Genomic DNA, 20884 nt, shown 5'->3' with positions numbered 1-20884 from the left:
GTTATCGGAATTAACCAGACAAATCGCCCGAACGAGACTCCTCCATGCTAACTAGCTACGCGACCCCCAGCATGTATGAGTGTTTTATATAGTGTTTTTCTCACTCACGAAAACATATAAAAGAATTGATAAATTTCAAAGGGTTCAAATAAAATAACCCCTACATACAGAAGATTTTTTCTTTGTTTGCTTGTTCTTAAATTTCGAGACAAGAAATCACAGTGGGGGCCAGCAATTTTTTCTAGTTCATTACATTTTGGTCCAGCTACCCCTCTGTCCCAGGACCAGACTCCATTTTGTAACATTGATTTCCAGTTGGGCATCTTCTAAGGCCATCTTAAAATAAATACCGTACTGTGGGTCCCACGATTAAGTAATCGTCTTGGGTGCCACTTAATCATGATCTAGAAAAAAACCTGATTTCTTTGGATCACATGCTGAAATGCTTTCATTGAAGTACTATATCCTCTTACTGCGTTATAACAAAATATTTACCTTTTCTCTATACGAACTGAGTGAAATTATGTTTATTGTGTGCTTCTACCAACATTTCTTGTGAGTACATGTTCAAAATCTACATTAGGGACATTTCTAGCACAATTTTGTTCAAAAATGAAACTTGCTGGCCCTATGGTGGCCGCCTATGTACCATGAAACAGTATGTCATATTTTCCATTCTGTTATAAATTGATAAAAATGTTAAATGTAGTGTGTGAAATTTATTTGTATAGCACCCTATTTGATGTGCCCTATTTTGTAGATATATGATTCTTAACCTTTTCAATTCTGTAAATCCCCCACTTTATAATTACTAGAACTTGGGGGGCCCCACCCATCCATTTTTGGACTCAAAGGACCTCTACTGAGTCAATTAATGGAAGCCGGAGACCCCTGCCTAAGCAATTTCGATATTTCAAACTCGTTAAAAAGGCACAAAAATACAGAAACTAGCATTCATCAAAAATTACACAAATGATTAAATAAATTATTTCACAAACAAAAAAGATCTAAATTGTAATGTGAAGGGTGGAGCATTTCTAAATTCAATTGAGGTAATTAATTGTTCATACTATATTCTGTTTCATACACTTTCTCTGCTCCTGTGAATCAATCTGAGGATACTAAGTTAACTTTTAGCCTCTAATTTCAAATTCCTTCACATTTACAGAACATTTTAATATTTTAATTTGTAAATGTTTCTTCTTTATTTATATACACTTTACTAATGTGTTAATATTAGAGTTTCTAAGGAGTTGTGGATCCCCTGAGTTGGCCTCATAGGCCTCCAGGGGTCCCCAGACCTTAGGCTAGGGAACACTGTTGTAGATCATCTCCCAAAACTCCACGTAATGTACAACACTCCACTGCGTCCTACCTAGGATCATGCAATAGAAGTACCAATAAATACGCACCTATAAGCGCTATGCGTCACATCATCTAGGTTTTGGTCCACTGCTGTGGCACAAGTGGGGATCTTTAGGCCATTGATTCACCCTTTGGTTGTAGGTGCGTTGTTTCCCTCTCAACAGATCTGTAGTTTTAATTAATCATTCAGGCTCAACACTCAGTGGACAATCTCACCGACTGTTGGAGTGCGGCCGCGGCCATCTATAGGGGCTGAGGAGCCCACACCCCCTTACCTTTGTCCCTCAAGAAGAGTGTCAGTCAGGCTGAGCAAAGGTCAGCCTGACAGGCGTCTTCATTTTCAGGTCAGGCAGCCAGTAGCTAGACATGCGCTAAATGCGAAGGCTCCTGGCTGCCTGAACTGAACTGGACTGGGCTGGACTGGGCACGTCACAGCGCCGGTGGGCGTGACCTACTCCGCTCCGCAAAGGTCCTCAAGGTCACCCCCTCATGAAGAAGGGAAGCGTCACTCGTTGCCTCGGACCTGGACCTTCCATTTTAAGCTCTGAAGTGCCCCGGGCCGAGTGTCAGTCAGTGACGCTCGTCACAGAGTGGAGTGAGGTCAGCAGTCTCACTGACCCCATTCCACTCTGCGACATGGTTAGGACTGCTGTCTTCCCTCATTGAAGGCTGCAGTCCCAACCCTCCTGCAACCGCCAACACTTGGGACTGACGCTTTCCCTTATTAGCTGACCTAAGGTCAACCAATGAGGGAAAGCTGCAGTCCCAACCCTCAGTGACAGAGCTGCGGGTAAGTGATTTATTTTTATTTTTATGAATGATTGGTGTATGTGTGTACGTTTGAATATTTGGTAATTAGTTGTGAATGAATGTGTATGTGCACGCGCATGTGTGAATTGATGGGTGTGAGTGTGCATGTGTGTCCCATCTGCCCCCCCCTCCTAAAATTACTGCCCGCCACTGTTGTAGTGCAAGGTCACAGGTTCTGTCTGTGGTATTTCTAAAACAATTAAAAAATAAGGCCCAGGCAGTGACACAAACATAGTAAATGCAAAAAGTCGTAATCATGCTGGTGGCATTTCCATCACATTGCGTCTACATAAAGTGTGGATTTTGGAGGGGTCCATGGAATATTTTGTAATAACTAAATTTAAGCCTAGCTTCTTTGTGGGCCTTGTTGTGGGACTTTAACTACTTCGCCTATGCGGGAGAATTAATCAGTGGCCGGAGTTCTGGTGGCTCCTGGCCGTCATGAGCACACGACCACCGTGATTAATGACGGCCGGGAGCCGTGATAAGTAGGGGAGCGCCACACCCAATCCCGCCCCCCCCCCCCCCCCCTCGCACCGCAGCGAAATTTGTGCCGTGGCAAAGGGGTTAACAGCAGAGAACCACCCCACTCAAGCCTTAAGCTTACTTGCATTTGTTGTACTTTCCACTTTTTAAAAACAACATGGGTTCTCGTTTCTCCGTCTGTGCATCAAGAGTTGAAAATGAGCCTTTTGGCATTTTGAAAAAACAAAACTATTAATTGAAGCAGGTTTATGGTCTTGTTTCTTTGTATCTTAAAATGTATTCTTCTTCCTGTTCCTCATGTTACTGGAGGAAGTATCAGATCTCAACTGTATCTTTACAAGGCTACTTCCTCTGGCTAGCGCAGGTTGTTTGTCATTTTAAAATAGCATTTGTCTTCTCTACTGCTGCATAATACAGGATTTTTCATTAGTATTAGAGAAACAGTCATTTTCATTGTGATGTGCTTTCTGTTTTACCATTGGATATTGTAATGTGTCATTTGTTTCAAACTATGCTCACAGTGCATTTCTCTCTTTAAAAATGTGTTACATGATGTGTTTTGGGATGTTTGCCAAGACTTTTCTTTGCTCTCTTTAGAGGCAAGCTTTGTCGGTCCCCTATTGACTCCAGAGATTTTACAGACTTTCCTTGTCTTTTGAGATGAGGAGTTGAGCCTGTCGTCTTGCTAATGCATTTCTTTGGCAATGAGGATGTGGATTTTACCTGTTAAAACCCACCTGCCCCCCTGGAAACGCTAATTTCCAACCACCCCCTGTAGATTATGTGGAGAAACCAAAGAAGATGTGTTGCATTTTTTGTGTAACGATTTTGAATTCAAATACACCTTCATGGTTTTGACTTTGAACCTTGTCTGGTGTAAGTTTGATTTTGACTTAGTTTATCTCCTTGTTGGGGTCATCATCCTCTAGGACTCCCACAATATCCCCGATCCTGAAAATGAGCACCTAAGAGTAATAATTTAGTGTCAACAATTTAATAGAGAAAATAGTGTTGAAACTGCCACCTCTGGGACTTGCTGCTGGACATCTTACAAACCCTAAATCACCTCTTGTCTTTGAGCAAAAATTAAAAAGTGCGCCTATAACGAAAATACACATCCAATTGGCACCCTACCAGCACAGGGATGCCTCTAAGTTTATCGTATTATTAGTACATTGATGAAGATGAACCAGATCTAGAAGCACACTCCGTGATCTTCAAGACTGAATATCCAGGCTCAGCATGGAGTTCTAACTGCAAAGAGACATGTGGTAGAATTATATATTGGTAGTGGACCCCTGAACATGTCAGGCATATTTGGTGCAACTGATCACGTGACTAACAAGTACACTTGGATTACCACCTACTTTGCATCAGAGGACTTAACTCCTAACCATTAAGTCTCCCCCTTACCAATTGGCCCAGCATCATGTCCAATCTGGAGAGTGCCAATATTTTTCTTCTGTATTTCAGTGGGCGTGTGAGAGAACCATCTCGTAAACTGATACACAGATCGGTCTCCCTGCCCGCAGGTTTAGAGGCAGTCATTCTTGTTCAAATAACGCATCAGTTTGCTGTGCATTGGGGTACATTTTGCAGCAGATTAATGGAATTTGCTCATAGTCCAAGATAGATGCTCGACGCTCTTTGATAGTTAGCAGCAGTGTGACATAGAGCTGTAGTTTGTGATTACATTACCTCTTAGTAGTGTGACCAGTTTAAACGACTTTGGTCCATGCTTCAATCAATCAATCATAGGCATTTATAGAGCGCTCTACTTACCCGGAGGGTCTCAAGGCGCTTCCGTGTCCACCTTACATTACTAGCAAATCCGTCATAGAGAGAGCTTCTGATTTCACCCCTAAAGGATAACACGGAGACTATCACTGTATATTCTGGTCTGTAAGTTGCTTTTAGATCGTAATAGACCACCTTCTGCGTTTGTTACTGAGGCTCTGGGTGCATGTCCATATTGCCTTGGTGGGGCACAACATGTTGTGTTCAAGGACTGGATTCTTGCAGAGTTCGTTTACACTTGTTGCACCTGTCTTCTCATTAGAGGCAAAGCTCATGAAAAGTCTGCTTACCCTTCAGATATAAGTCATGCTAGTTTGCTCTAGCGTCTTCAGGTGAAATTTGTCTGTTTAACGCTGTGGGTTTGCACTTGATGCTTTGGTTCCTGCATTTAGAATTCTTTGCCACCTATCCAAGAACTACCACTGTCAGGGTAATTTAAACTCTGGTAGGCAGCCTGCTCCCCCTACCAAAAGACTGTCCACTGCATCGTGAGATCCCTCACCACCATGTCTAGGAACTCGCTGACTTCTGTGTGTCTGCCTGTGTAGTGCTTACACAGAAAGCAAATACGTTTATTGGGAGGGTTCCAGGATGTTTCAGCCTCGCTTGTCCATATATATATATTTTTTTAAACAAACCCCCAAAACAACGTTTTCTTTCTAGAAAAACAAAATACGAATGACTGACGTGCTGGGAGTTTTCTCCCTGAACATTTGGGTAAATTGAGTTTTTTGCTGTTAAGAACAGGCAGGCAAATACGTATGTCAGAAGGACCAGTGATCACGTTTCCAATGGTGGAGCTAGCTGAGGCCCGGTGCTCTGCTGTCAGAAACCTGGCACTTCACCCATCTCTAGATGAGGTGGAGAACCCAAAACACTATATGAGGCCATATGTCATGCAAACAATTGACTCTAAGGCTAACCTTTTGAATGTTCTATGTTCCCATTTCTATAATCTCTTCCCCCAGTTGATTCTATTCGATCTCTCCATAATGTATTTTTGAACAATTGGATGGCTATTAATTAGTCGGTGAACATACCCTCTTGAAGCGAAGGTAGTTGCGTCATAAGAATAAGACTTCATCCTACCACACTCTAACATACACATTAACCTATGATCTCATTAGTACAGCGATTGTGGGAGTGGCAATTGTGGCCATTGGCCTATGTGTATATATTTATTTGTTAGGTAAAATCAATTTTTGTCTCGTATATTAATCCTTTGCAATTTCATAACACCCCTTCAGGGTCTTGAAACGCTAAGAATGTCAGATTCTGTAAAGTTGCAGGAGACTTCTTTTTATAAATAATGGAAAATATTTAATGAGTTTTGTCCAAAACCGATCAAAGTCATGTATGTGAATGTTGTCTATAAATAATACATTAATATAAAATGATCACCACGTGGCATGACTCAAAGGTGAAACCTCTAATGGAAAACCAGTGCAGCAAGGGGAAACTGACTGCAAGAATCCAGCCCTTGATATTGATATGATTGACACTGTGGATGAATGACTTGACCATATCAACTATTTGGCAAAAAAGCAAATGCAAGAAAAAACATTTGTATAGAAGATATAGGAGAGCTCACTTGTAAGGTCGAGGTAGATCACAGCCATTCATAAACAAAAAGGCAGAATCTGGATACCATATTCTGCAGCTGAGTTATACATTTTTTGGGATAATTTAATAGTTGAGTGTAATCTAGATCTGGAAAATGTAGGTCAGAAATAATGTCTCTTGGTATCTGCTGCTGTCAAAAAGAAGTAAACATCAAGAGGTGATAGAAACTTGATTTCGAAATTTCATTTGTAATTCAGTAGCTAACATCATTCTGTTTCTCTATTCTATGACCCTGAGTTAATGAGTACAATGTGTGTTTTGTTTTGATTTGTAGGCAACAGTATTGTCTGTCCACCTTTTCTCCTATCTTCTAAATCGCTATCCTCGAGCAAAACCTTATTGGTGGATCAGACATCAAGTAGAGCATGCAATGAAGACCCTCGGGCTCTAAATGGAAACGCTTTGGTTAAGAAGGGGTCACGAAAATCTCCAAGTCCAAAACCTAAAGGTAATTCCACATGTTTATGCTACATTTGGGTGGTAGCTTCTTTCAGTGAATAGTATGCTCTCCTCTGCATGCTGCAAGCTTGTTAAAAATATATATAATGCTTGGTCACTTTCCATAAAGCGCTCTACGTGCATTTGTGGGGGGTGTGTGCTTCTTTGTAATCGAAATGTATATACTTACATATGTGTGTATGTTTTAGTAAAGGCCTACCTGAAATCTAGCTAGATAGCAGCAGAGTCCTGTTGAGAATTAATCCAAAATGCTCTACATCAAGTGGTGAGCCTTGAGGTGAAGTGGAGGAGTGTCTCTGTGATGGGCAGTGACAGCCCAAAGACGTTCACCAATTACTAATGAAGTTCTCTTAAATTGATTTCTCTTTAGCTCTGATCTGAACTCTAAGTGAGACCGACATGCTTGTTATGCTAAGGTGCATTCTTCCATATTCTAAGGGCATAGCTGTAGAAGGGTTTATTTTGTTCTTTTTCTGTCTTATGTTTCTTGGCAGGTATCTTCCGGCTTATTGTATTGGCCTTAAAGAAATGTTCCTTTTTTCGCTGGTATGATGCATCACTGATGATCGCTCACTGATTCGCTAGCCATGAAATGATGCACACAGTGTATATTCATCTGGGTGGGAGAGATGTGATCTGTTTAGGTGTTTGACAAGAAGTATAGCAGTATGGGGTAGTTGCTTCATAGAGTGGCACTCAGGCATGTTGGTGAGCCGGTATCCCCATCCTCCAGGTAAAGAAGGGCTAGTCTTGGATGGTGGTTCCTAGGATCACTTCGGGAATTTATAGCTTGATTCACAATAGGAATTGTTGCCACGTTCTCTATATTGTTATGCCAAAATGTTTTGAAGCAAATGTCTTGGAGTTTAAAAGATGTTTTGTTTACTGTGTGTTGTTGTGCCAGTCTTTTCTGTTGCATGTTGGAGAGCCAATTCTGCATCTGACATTGTCTGATTATGTTAATGACACCTCGATCAGGCTCAACTGCACAGTCCATACGTTTGTAAAGCATTAATGTTCAGACTTGGATGTTGGACAGGATTTCATGGTGGTGCATCATCAAGAAGTGCATGTAGAATGCTATGTAGACCCACAGCATGTCTGTTATAGATTCACTGACAACCAACCCAACTTCTCCTGTAAATAAAACATACTACAAAGGTTGAGCTGATTTCATAAAGTGATTTGGAAAATAATCTAAGGATTGTGGAAAATCAGAGGATTGTGGAGTTTGTCAACATTGCAACATTACAATCGTAACCACTAGACATGCGATGTTAATCAAATGGATCATTTAAGTGATCCAAGTTGATGTATAGGTAAACTGGAAACTGACCCTCTCCATTGACCTTCAAAAATAGACATTAGTCGGCTATGTTCTCACCTCCTCCTCGATTACCCTAACTAACAGGTTCTCCATCGTAAATACCTAAATACCAATACAGCATCCTTCCTCATATTCATAAAATTGGCAGAGCAGTCAGTTAACCAGCTTTGTGTCCGCTCTTACAAAGAATAGCCAAAGGCTTGATAGCAGCAGGACAAGCCACATTATGTCCAACCTCCACATCACACCTCCATAGTATGGTATTTTTAGTAGAATGTTTATTCAAACCCACTATGTAAATATATTTTGCAAGAGTGGTTCAGCATTCTTGTACCCACAACAGAAGTACCATTGTAATATCGAGTACTCATGACTGCCTAATTAATCCTTCTATCTACCCTTCCTCTCTAGGCACTCCTACTGTCACCCTCCCCCACTTACTATCCCAAGCTCACTTGCTTTTCCATTTATACTGTTACTGATGCCAGCCCCTCTGCAGGCCACCTTATTCACTGCCATCAATCTACACCTGGTCCTGTGAAAGCTAGTTGGGTATCAGCGACCTGGAGCTGGCTGGCTTTGTGCCCGAGTGAGAGGCTGTCCAGAGCAGCAGCAGAATGTAAATATGTAAGAAAATGTCACGTCTTGATGTGTAGGTGCATCGCTGCTTGTATAAATATGTTTGGGTGTATGCATAACTATATATTGTGAAAGTGTGTGTGCGTGCATGCGTATTTTAGGAGGGTATTGTAAAATGTTATTGTATAAGAATGAATAAAATCTTTACAAGAATGACCATCAGAATTAAAATCAAAACAAACACCTATAATTAATCCAAGATTTACAATTCCACCTTTAAAATTCATATTATGGTAGTCTTAGGGCTAGTATTAGGAGGCGATTGCCCATCTGCTGGCTTGTAACCATTCATTAAAAGTTTCTCAGTATTATATTGAAACATTTCCCATATCTGGCCAGACTGTTACATCAGTAGAGTTGATGTACAATGATAGTGACTCCTTACAAGTACGTTTTCCATGTGCTAAAAATACTTGTTTTAGAAGGATGTGACGAGCAGTCCCAAATTGATTGGGAGCACAATAGAAGATGTATTAAGGATTTTTTTTATATATGCAAAGTATGCACTTTATTTTATTTTATAAAGGGGTAGTGCTGATTCTGTTGCTCCAATTTAGTCATAGTCGGTAATATTAAAAACCTGTCAAGCAATATATTTCTCCTACAGTCCGACTCAGGGCTTCTTTAAGGAAGTACTGAAGACACAGGGCATTGAAGGATGGAAAAATGCCCCTGTACGGTTCATGTGTGCATAGTGATTCTTTCCTGCCATTTACATAAACGACAACACTACACAGTATTGCAGTAAAAAATCATGTGCTACAATAGGAACCGAAATCCCATACCTGCCTTTCTGCAACTGTAACTAACAAATGTCTACCCTGATAGTTAGACTATCTGCCTACCCTTTCACTTTCCCTGCTCATAAACTTCCAACACTTAACCAAAAACCGCTGGCAACCCTGGGCAACTTTTCAAAACCCCACCACCCAGGAAAAAGGAAAAGCAGATCTACTGCCTGCCCCTTTTTTCTGCCCCCTCACCCCCCACTTCCTATAAGTGCTCTATTCTCCTGAGTAACTATGATCATTTTGGGTCCTGGCTAAAACCTCCCTAATTTCTAAGAGGTATGGGGCCATTCCAAACCTTAAAAGGTGGACCCCATTCCCTCTGAAAAATTCTACAGTGTCAAAGCAAATTTCTTTATGTATAAACCTAGTCCAGATTACAAAAACAGCCCGCCCGCTGTTATTTATTCAACGCTAAGTCCACCGTCATCCTTCTCATTAACACAATGCCCTTCTCCTTACACAAATCATTTTCTCCCAAGTGTATAACCAAAATATCTGAAAACCTATTGCCGAACATCAAGCTGTTCAAGCACAGGATCAATTCCATCCAGTCCATGTCCCCGTTCCTTACCACAATATGTTTAAAAACTGTTCTTTCAAACCGAGATTCCATCCCAAATAATTCTTGCAGGCTTGAAGGTGAGCCCACTTTCGCGAAAGAATGCCCCACTACACAAATAGCCATCTCCTCCGAAACCGGGGACCAGCCACCGAACTGGAAACTAGAAAAATCTGTGTGAGCATAAACATTGTTAACTGCTGCGCCAAGCCCTCCGAAATTGCTTCGCAAGTAACGCTTGTAGCATTCCGATGACCAAAGTCCCAGCTGCATGATGATACTCCTTTCCCACCCTCTATTGTTGGCCTCTGATGCCGCTCCAATTCTGAAATCGTGAGTCGCAAGGTCTGTGCCGTTGATGCCAAGCGATGATAATGCTTTCTTCAATACTGCCAACAGTTGAAAGGCAGTGGCTCTGCTCATATTGGCATGTTTAAACTAATCCCCAATGCCCTTTGGACGCTGCTTACCAGCATACTTCCCCAATGCAAAGACAAGTGGGCGTAGGAGAAGATGCCTGCAGCACAATCCATTTTCCTTGACCCCTCTGATCTGTCTTTTACTTCCTCAACCAAATATGCACCCCCGCCTTACGTAGTGCGACATCTACCCAGCTAACCCCCCACCCCTTCTGTCTCCCATCTGTCCTTGTTCTCTTGTCCATCCATCTAGCATAAACGTACCCCGTTAACCTGCCAACGGTGCGTAAGCCCACAGTAGCTTACCCACAAAGGCAATCCCCGCTAATTTCCCCTGCAATCGTCACCCTGGATAAACCCTAATCAATCCTATCCAGTATGAACTGGATGACATCTTCAACCTGTTATACCTTATCGCAAAACCGCTTGGCGCCTGAAAGCCGATATTCCTTCCACACCAAACTGTAAGTGACCGTAGTAGCCTGAGCCAGCGACCCTACCACCAGTTGTAGCATCCTGTGTTGCCTATGTACCACAACAGCTGCAGCGTGGGCGACGGGGCTCTGTCAGCATCCTTGGCTAGCCTACGGAATCTCCCCCACTGTGAAACGAGACAAAGCATCTGCTATATCATTGTCCACACCTGGGATGTGCAGTGCCCTGAATGCTATGTCATGGCGCAAACGACCTAAGACAAACACTCAGAACTACAGCACCTGCTCAACCCTTGCTGACTGGCGGTTCACTATTGCCACAACTACCATATTGTCTACTCTAAAGGTCACTTTCCTGTGTGCTAGCTGCGACACCCACCATGTCACTGCAACTCAAGCAGGGAACAACTCTAAAAATGCAATACTTCTACCTCCAACTCTCCATTGCGCCGGCCACCTCCCTTGCCAAAACAGGTCAAAACCTTTACTGCCTGCCGCCTCTGAGCAAATCTGTACATCCAATATCAAATCTTCATCCCTTGCAAGAGGAAGCCCATTAAAATACTGTGGAAATACCCTCCACATTCTCAAGTCCTCCTTTACTCTCGGTGACAGACTCGCATGGTGATGAGGTGGTCTCTGTCCCAACAATGCCTGTCCCATCTCCTACAGAAAGTCCTCCCTACTCTCCCTTCGAAGTTCAAATGACCTAGCAAGACCTGTACCTCCTTGACTGTCACTTTCTGTCGAGCCAGCATAGTATCAAGCAGTTCCAGCCTTTTGTGTTTTTTGTGCTCCGGTAAGCATGCCTGCATTACACCTGAATCGATCCCTATTACTAGAAAAGGCAATGCCATGCTAGGGACCATCATTTTTTCAGTTGTCAACAGCGCGCACAATTGCCCCATGAGCTCTTTGAATGTTTTCATGGCATCCTGGCACTCCATGGAGCCTGCAGATCCCACAAAGAAAAATGTGTCCAGATATGTGTCACCTGCTTGTGGTCTGTGCGCTTTGTAAACAACCACTGTAGAAAGGTACTAAAACATACCAATAATGCGCAAGACATCAAACATCCCATTGGTAATGCTTTATCCCCGTACCATTTACCATTGAAATGGATGCCCAGAAGATCCCAGTCATCTGGATGGACTGGAAGCAAACGGAAATATGATTTTTTGTTGCATTTTGCCATTTGTGCCATTGCACCCGAGGTCACCACAAGTGACATGGCCACGTCAACCACTGTAGAAAGGTGCTAAGCACTCAAATACTGTGCATGACCTATGACAACCCATTGGTAATGCTTTCTCCACGTACCATTTCCCATTGAAATGGATGCCCAGAAAATACTGATCATCTGGATGGACTGGAAGCAAACAGAAAGCTGATTTTATGTCGCATTTTGCCATTTTTGTCATTGCGCCCACCGTCACCACAAGTGACATGGCCACGTCAACCACTGATAGAAAGGTGCTAAAACACTCAAATATGACATAGAACAGCCCGTCTGTAATGTCTATCCACGTACCATTTCCTATTGAAATGGATGTCTAGAAGATCCCATTCTATCTGGATGGACTGGAAGCAAATGGAAAGCTTATTGTGTGTCGCATTTTGCCATTTGTGCCATTGCGCCCGCCGTCACCACAAGTGACATGGCCATGTCAGCTAATGAGTATGAAACAGTAGCCTCCTTTTTGTCAATAAAATCCTTTACCGAATTGCCTTCTGGCCATGATAAATGTTGCATGAGACTGAATTTACCTGGCTCCTTCATCGGCACTACCCCAATGGGTGACACCATCACGTTCTCAATGGGACCATTGTTGAAAGGCCCAGCCATTCTCCCTTGACACACGTCTTTGTCTACCGTTGCTTGCACTACTTCTATATGTCCTTTCGCTGACAGTAAATTCCCTGCCCACCTTCTATGCCTTGGTCCCTCATACCCCAAATGGCACCCCATCTAAAACCTTCCCTCAAAATCTCTGCAGCCTTTTGGTCATCCTACTCCTAAAAGGCCTCGTTCAACTTCTCCGGCCTAACCGGAGTATGAGCCCTTTGGCACAGAACCCTGACCCCCATAGCTCCCCGCGCCCCTGCACAGTGCTGTTGTTGTTGACCCCCTAGCTGGCCCCTCTGTGTTTCCACTGTTGGCCCTCTTGCTGATGCCATGCAGCGCTCCGGATATTTGCGTAGTACACACTTACGTAGATCAAAAACACGGTCATCCAATTTTCTATAGTCCAGGGAACCCTCAGCCGCTTGGCCAATTCATACTCTTCCTCTTTAAACCTTCTTTAAAGAGGAAGAGTCAGCATTTCAACATATTCACCCTTCCATTAGCATTCTCTGTTTGCCAGCAGTAAATGCGCCCCCAACGTCTTGGTCACCCCCATGTACGGGAGTCTCTTAATCTTCAACTGTGTACTCTCGAGTTTATCTCTTTTTTTTCTTTTTTATAGTCACCCCCTCTTCTTTATGTAAGTTCTCTGTACTTTTATTCACTTCCACTTTAATTTTGCCTGTCTTACCTTCCTCTTCGGTGGCCATTCCTATGTCTAGAAAGTACCTACCCTTGCTTGACCTACCCTCATTCCCCCCTATTTTCTGCCCCCCTCCCATTTCAATCGACCTCATCACCAGGTTCCCCAGCCCCCCTTTTCCTTTAACGGGCTCTAAGGAGGGTGCCTGTGTTGCTGAAGTCCACCTCGCCAGTGCTGTGGATAATTCAGATTTGTCTGTCCTCTCCAAAGGCCCCAACGCCCTTCTCACCACCTGCAAAACACTATGAGACACATTACTCTGTTTCCCCAGCCCGATTTCTTCATATCTCAATTCACCTTCTCATGGTTCTCCTCATCAAAGACAAGATCCTTGCTCCATTCGGCCTGCGAAGCACTCGATGGCTGCAATCGGGCCACCTTTCTCGTGCCCTAGGGGGTGCTGATTACACCCGCCCGTGCCCCTGAAATCCCTTGACCGTTTAATCCTGTTTTATTTGACCGCTCAGGGCCTACTTATGCCAGCCGCGACGAGGTAATGGGCGCGCTGCTCAAGACTCTGCCCTCCCTTCTCCTCTGCACTAGCAAGCCACTTCCAGCTCTGCTGAGTCCAGTCTTCTTTGGTGATCCTCTGCCTGACAATCAAATGACTGGTCTGGTGTGCTGGGCCTATGAAACCCTTCTCCCTGCTCCCGTCTTCTTTTCCTGCCTTCCTAAAGTACTCTCAGCCCACCTACGCCCCACCTTAAACAGGTCCCCCACCACCCTGTCACTGACCCCCGCCCCCCCCCCCCCATCCTCCACTTCAATCCAGTCCAACTCCTGCCGGTGACTGGTCCTGCCCTGCACCTGGCCCCAAGTCCCCACCACCCTGCTTGACTCCGCCCTCTTGTTGGTCCCCCTTTACCCTTTCTATCAAGGCTCCTTCCCCTTTCCCCATACCCATGGACCCCCCACTCCCGGGCTAAGTGTGCCTCCACCTGCCCTACACTATCCAGGCCTTTCACCTCCTCGTTCCAGGGGGTAAAAATATCAAACCCTTCCCCATGCCTAGCTACCCCTGCAGATTCCTGCTCCCCGGGTACCTTTTCCTCATCCCCCTCTGAAAAGGACCGCTCACATATCCCCACATCAGGGGCTTAAACCAAATTGCTGTCCCAAGGATATCCACCCTCCCCTATTACTACCCTCCCACCCTGTCCCTGCCTCCCAAAATTCTTCTTGGGCATGTCCCCCCAGGAAGAACCCACCCCCCACCCTCCCTCCTACCCTCTACATTTCATGTCTGCTTGCAGGCCCCCATTTCCTCCCCCCACTGGTGTTCATTGTTACTTTCAGGCCCCCGCGCTGGGCCTTCATATCTTCATTTACCCCCGCGGGCTATTTTGGCCCTTGAGTCAGCCTCCACCGCTCCCAAGGCCTCAATCTCACTCGCTGCAGGCCCCGGGACAGAAAGGGCCTACCTTCGCGGTCTGCCAGCCGACACACTACGAGCTTGCTCGCGACATGCCCTGGCTCCGCCCCCACGCATAATAGCCAGAGCCTCAGACCAGCTATGAGGCTAAGGCTTGGCGGACGATGCAGGGGCCACTCTTCTGGTATACGAGCAGCCTCTGAAACTTACCGCCCTCGTCTTGGCCCTCCTGGTGGATGGGCAGGCCACAACGATGGGCGCCACCCCCGCGGACCCACGTTGAGGAAGCCTCGACAAACTCGCCAGGTCTGGGATAGCAGATCCAGATGCCTGGCCTTGAATAGAAGGCACACTGCTTCAAGCACGCAGTAATCCCTCCTTGTTTTTGAAGGAATTCCTAAGTTAGACTGCTGCCTAACTGACAAAAATGTTTGCTACACTGCCCTGCTCCCAGCCACCAGGTCACCAGAAACTAAAATGGTGGCAGGAGGAGCGCAAAGCAAGCCCTTATAATATTGGTCTATACACACAGCAGCCCAAAATCAACAAAATGGCCGGTGCCTGGCCAGCCCAGCCGAGCACACCCTGTGCTCGGCTGCCCCACAAACCTCCCTTTTTCCTTTGTGACCAGGCTGCAGATGTGTTCCATTAGAAACTCGAGAACGCGTTAACACTCAGGATTATGGGCCTGATTCACAAAGGGCCTCCACACTCGTGGCGGAGGCCCCGCACTTGGGGCGGAATCTATTGCGCCCCAAATGTGGAGACTCTCACACAACTGCGTGTCCTCCGCCACGAGTGCGGAGTCCCTTTGTGAATCCGGCCCTATATCTCCACCTGGGGTGAGCTCTGTAGTGGGAGGTACCTTCTTCTCCAGTCGTCGTTTACCTTTGTATTGGCTTTCTTCTCGGTACGTGCTGTGTCTAGATCCCCCTATCCCACCATCCCACCCAGGCTTTGTGTCTTCATGAGCTACACCATTTGATTTCTGAATGTGCTGGGAGTCTGGTGAAATGCAGAGCCATGTATGTGCTTCCATCCTGGCACAATATCCTAAAACAAGTAAAACTTTGATTTAATTATGAAAAACTTATTTTCTACGCAGTATCAGTTAATTTTAGCTTAAATGTTTTTGCTGATGTATGTGTCATAGTTTCGAAGCTTAGAAAAGTATTATTATCACCCCAGCGTTGAGCAGGCAGGCGGTGCCCAAACCTCTCCATCTTAGCTCTGCCAAACACGGGTCAACATTGACCTTCTGCATCCCTTCCCTCCTCGGTGTATCCCTTCCCTCCTCGGTGTATCCCTTCCCTCCCTGCTGCATCTCTCCCCTCCCTTCTGCATCCTTTCCCTCCCAGCTGTATCTTTTCCCTTCCCTCCTTGGTGTATCCCTTCCCTTCCCTCCCTGGTGTATCTCTTCCCTCCCAGATGTTTCTGCACGACGCCTTTCCGGAGCAAAATTCTGCGTCACTGTCTGTCCCAGCAGTATGTAGTGGGCTCTAAAATGATGTCTCAGTTCGAAATCAAAGCACAAAGCGTACCTAAAGCACAAAAACATTCGTGCGCGATGATGTCACTTTAATAAGAAGCACAGATTCTGGCGTCGAGAGACCATGACCACCAGGGCCCCTTTCTCGGGTGGTCAGTGTCCTGCCCTGCCCTGGCCGGGGCCCCTTTCTATGGATGAGACGTTTGACGTCAGCGCACTGATAACATGAATGATGTTTTACAGTTTGTAGAGAGAAAGGACGAGAGAACACGGAAAGATGCAGGGGCCTTCATTTGTTTCCAAGTGCTGACATCAGCACTGCTTCAGTGTGATTTCCTGGTAGAAACCATTAGGGAAGTGCAGATTGTCGCATGTGTGCACAGTGGGCTGTAGCACAGAAAGTGAACGTGCTAGTTGTAATTTCAGGCACGGTCGCTGCCACAGATTTGGGCTTTTAAATATTTGCAGAACTGAAGCAGCGCAGTTTTGCCACCTGAAACCATGGTAAACAGTAGCACTACCCTGGAACCTCAAAGCTGTGTGCGGCTTTGGGTTGGAAAATGGCAGCTTTTGTTCACACATTTGAAGTAAACCACAAAACATGCATACAGTATATTTAAAGCATTCTAACGTATAGCAATGCACGCTAGGACCGTGCTCGAATCACTCGAATGTTACATTATGTTAGGAGCATGTGTGCACCTCTTGTTATCATGGAACAAATACACATTCTCATCGTGGGCGCCCTTTTCTGAGGACTGTGAGTGGGTTGGAGTCATGTGTTCAGTGTCTCCTTTCGTAATGGTTAATGTGAAATGAAAGGTGGTCTGATCGTGCTAAAGGTCTTTGTAGTGCTCTGTGTGTTTGGGCGAGTGTGCCGAAGCACCTTGGCTGTTTCCATTCAGCTGGGTTATCACGGGTGCAGGTAGTTTTGAAAACTTCATCTCCATCTCTGGTGCCAGGTTGTGCTCTCGATCGTACGTTATTTTTAAGCTATTTTTATCTGAATGGTACTAAATTCTGTGCTGATGTAGTGCGGGTGTTTAGCTGGGTGAGCAGTGTGGCTTAGATGATGTTGGTACCATAGCGAGAGCCACCTGTACGGCCTCCTTGGGAATCTGGCTGGCTGAGTAGGGTGGCGCGATCTGCAGAGGCGAGGAGGCTAGTGGGGAAACAGGACTTTCTAGCACTGGCTTCATTATGGACTAGCCATTGTGTCCAGTGGGCAGGTTTCGAGGGCTGGGCGCCCTTCTTTAAGCAGGGTTGCAGTACTTACAATAGCAGCATTTCCCAGGAGCAGACGGGGCCTCTGGCATTGTGAGTACATGCACTTTCTCATTTCCATTTCAAGCATGGGGCTATTGTTTCCTTTTGAGTAATGGGGTAAAGTGCTGGTAAAAGGCTGTGTCACATCTGGTCGGGATATGGTTTACGGCAGTTTGACAAAATTCCTTCTAAAATATCTTTTTAACCTGCAAACTATTCCTTTTCCTTTTCTACCGGACCTACTTGGATGAACTATTTGCATTAGTAACTTATCACATTATCAGCTAGTTCCTACTTTAACTGAACAGAAAATGGCCTACTACCTGTCGACTAGATCCTTACTCAGTATTAAAAAAATTACATTTATTATGTTTTGATGTAAATAACAATTCCGAACAAAAGAGATCGTGCACAGGAAGGGGATAAATTGTGATAAAAGATGGGGCGTGGCAAACAAAACGCAAACGGGAAATCAGGTGCCGGGAAAGAAAGTCTCAATACGTTCGAGAAAGGGTCGAAGTAGTCTCAATATGCTTAAACTTCAACAAACAATTCACCACAAAAACTGTTCAAGGTCTGTTCACCAGGAACATAGGTTTATTCTACTAAGTGAAACATTCATTAGATGCTCTTCCAATTCAAAGCATTAATGTTACTTCATGTATCTACTTGAATATACTTCATTTCCATGTGATATTTACAGTGCTCACAGTGTAACAGAGAGAAAAAGAAGGTTTGTTGGGAAAATTGGGGTGAATGGATAAGTGAGGGACAGGGTAAAGGTGTTGTGACATAGGCACAATTACTATTATGTACAGTGGAACCTTTACAGCCTAAAAAAGGTCAACAGTTCCCCTAAAATCATAACACATAGGTCACAATAAATTGATTTCTTCTGTTCCTATGGGTTTGAGGGTATGTAGTAGTCTACTTTTCGACCCCTGTTTAGTGAAGGGTTGTTAGTTCCTCATTCTGGGGTCTTCGTCAGGACAAGATGTTGTAAGGAGCACTTTAGGAAAGAACTGTCAATGAACGTTCCTTGTTGGTAGCGAACCGCTCCTTTATATTGTGGTGGATGATCGAGATGTGGGGCCGTGAATCTCCCACGGCGTGTTGCTTAGAGAGTCAACATGACAGAGACTGAGAACTCTGAGGAAAAGGGGTAACAATCCGGGGTCATAACTCTCCAGATGAATGTTGCTGGAAAGTCAACAAAATTGAATCTGTATTTCAAGTGGCACTTGAAATTCACTCTCTCTTGTAACAGCAAGTACAATATCCGAGGCCTCTCGCTGCACGTTTCTTTTGCCATGACATAGTATCTTCCATGTATAATTGCACAAAACAACATAAAGATTCGGATTGCATTGCCCCTCCCCCCTCGTATTTCCCCTGCTGGCTCATGGTGGGTAGTCCTTTACGAGAGCAGGTACTAGCTGTCTACATGCAGGTTATCTGTTCTGGCCGTAGAACTTTAAGTGTTGAAAGATAAGTAGCCTCTCTGCAATCTTTCCCCACAGTCTACAACCGGTTGCCATGCTGCTAGGAAGTTGCCTGTCTCTGATCAGATGGTTTGAAAGTGTCTCCGTTGCCACTGCTTTCTCACACCTTTGTGTACAAGATATGTACAGTCAATGTTATTGTTTGCTTCCAATCATATACTGGTACCATTTCACGCACACTAATGGAATATCAATTTCCATCCCTTTCCAGACGCTTATGAACTCTCATTGCCGTAGCATTATAGCTGTATCGTAAGGGATCATACCTCCCTTATTAGGTACTAATACTTCCATCCAAAATATCATTAATTCCATAAAAGCTCGCTTACATGTATTGGAACACCATTTCCTGCACATCCCGTTCAGCACCTACCTTATCCCTCTGGCAACTTCTTACATCTTTTGTCTGGGGTCATGTACTACCCTCATCACTTTCAGTGAAGAGTCTCTATGCAGTACAGATTTGTAATTTGATATTGCATCTCTCCGAAGCTTAACTCTTGCTTCATATCGTATCAAGCATGTTTTCCCAGGTCTCATAGTCTGCTGATCTCAGCCGTCTGGTCCCCTCATATTGAGTGATGAACTTCTCAAGGTTTGTTTTGTCTCTCGTGGTTGGTCCTTTGTTGGACGCATTGCCCAGTGCCTCAGTTGAAAGTATTAGAAATTTTCTTGTGTCGCTATCCAGAAGGCTCGGTACCAGTCTATAAAATACCTTACTATACCTCCCTCTAATATGTCTAGTATGATTTTGCATTCCCCCACTCCGTAGGCCTTGCGCTTCTCAACTGTGTATGCTGGTGTAACATGTGGATTGTTGTGTGTTAGACCTGGCACCTCTAGGCGTGGTTTCCATTGACTTTATGCCTTCTGACCTCCTGCTTTTGACGGTGTGCTGAACTTTTTTTGCTGGCTTTACAGCTCTGTGCACTCTTTCACTGCTGACCAGTGTGGAAGGGCGTGCACTCTTTGTCTAAAATGTAGTGGTTCTTGGTTTCTCCATGATTGGCATATTTGATTTACTTATAACTCCCTAGAACAGTGCACCACATAATATTTCCTGCTATTGACATTTTAATGTTGAACTTTGCAAATGATGCAGCAATTGATGCATTATGCAAGTGCACAATGGCAGTGAAAATGCAGTCATTGCTGAAAACTAAAATTCCAATATCCCTTTTGTAGGTCATTTCCCCAAATCTTCATTTTGAGAATAAAGATAAAGGGTTACACCACTGTCAAACTTAACCCTGTTAGAGGAAAATTGTGTTCACTAAAGAACTAATGTGAATCCCAATCTTAGAGCTTTATTTCTGCTGGGAAATAGTCGCACTGTGAACATTACGTGGAGCATTGATGTATTTGATTGTTCTTTCTCTTTCTCCCATTTTCAGTGCAACCTGCAAAGGGAACATATTACACTTTTTATTTGCTGCATGATTAAAGTCTTTTTTTATTGCAAGACTAAGCTCCATCACTTTCTTTTTCTGAGTTTGAACCCAAAGTGTACACTTGCCTTTGGAGGATAAGTTGTCTGCCTGCCTTTTTCCATACATTGAGAGATTGAACACCCTGGTCAACCTTTTACCCTTCATGTTATTTGAACATTTAAAATCCGATTAGAAACTCTAAGTTCACTGTTAGCCAAGTCAAGAAGGCCCACATATGCCACCACAGATTCTCCAAGAATGTCCCCCCTTTCTTCTACATGAATCATAGAACATCACCTACAAGGGAGTCTGCATCATGCCCATCCTTGATGCCTTCAATGTCCTGTACTCTGGCCACCCACAGGCATGATCAGCAAGCTCAGAACTGTTGAAAGTTGTAGCAGAAGTTAATCCTTGAACTAAAAATCATGGGACCAAGAAAAGACAGCGCTTGAATGAATAGATTGATTTCATTTGCTGCCGGTATATAATTCGAGACAATCTTCTATACTTACAAATATAATCTGGAGCAATGCTTCCAAAGGTGCTACACTGGCTGGGCCTTCA

The 20884-nt window shown here is 44.4% G+C and overlaps 1 protein-coding gene across 6 annotated transcripts in view; it reads left to right on the top strand.

The window, feature by feature from the left end:
* FGD4 (FYVE, RhoGEF and PH domain containing 4) overlaps positions 1–20884 on the top strand; it is a 600857-nt gene that overhangs the window by 433159 nt on the left and 146814 nt on the right. For all 6 annotated transcript variants that reach the window (XM_086952768.1, XM_086952772.1, XM_086952773.1 and 3 more), the window contains exon 2: positions 6356–6529. In XM_086952768.1, coding sequence (XP_086808894.1) covers positions 6356–6529 — 174 coding nt within the window. The remainder of the gene's footprint in view (positions 1–6355; positions 6530–20884) is intronic.

Source organism: Lissotriton vulgaris, chromosome 1_2 (genome assembly GCF_964263255.1).
Source record: "Lissotriton vulgaris chromosome 1_2, aLisVul1.2, whole genome shotgun sequence".
Lineage (NCBI taxonomy): Eukaryota > Metazoa > Chordata > Amphibia > Caudata > Salamandridae > Lissotriton > Lissotriton vulgaris.
The sequence above is the reverse complement of the archived record's forward strand: the minus strand, read 5'-3'. Positions and strand labels throughout refer to the sequence as shown.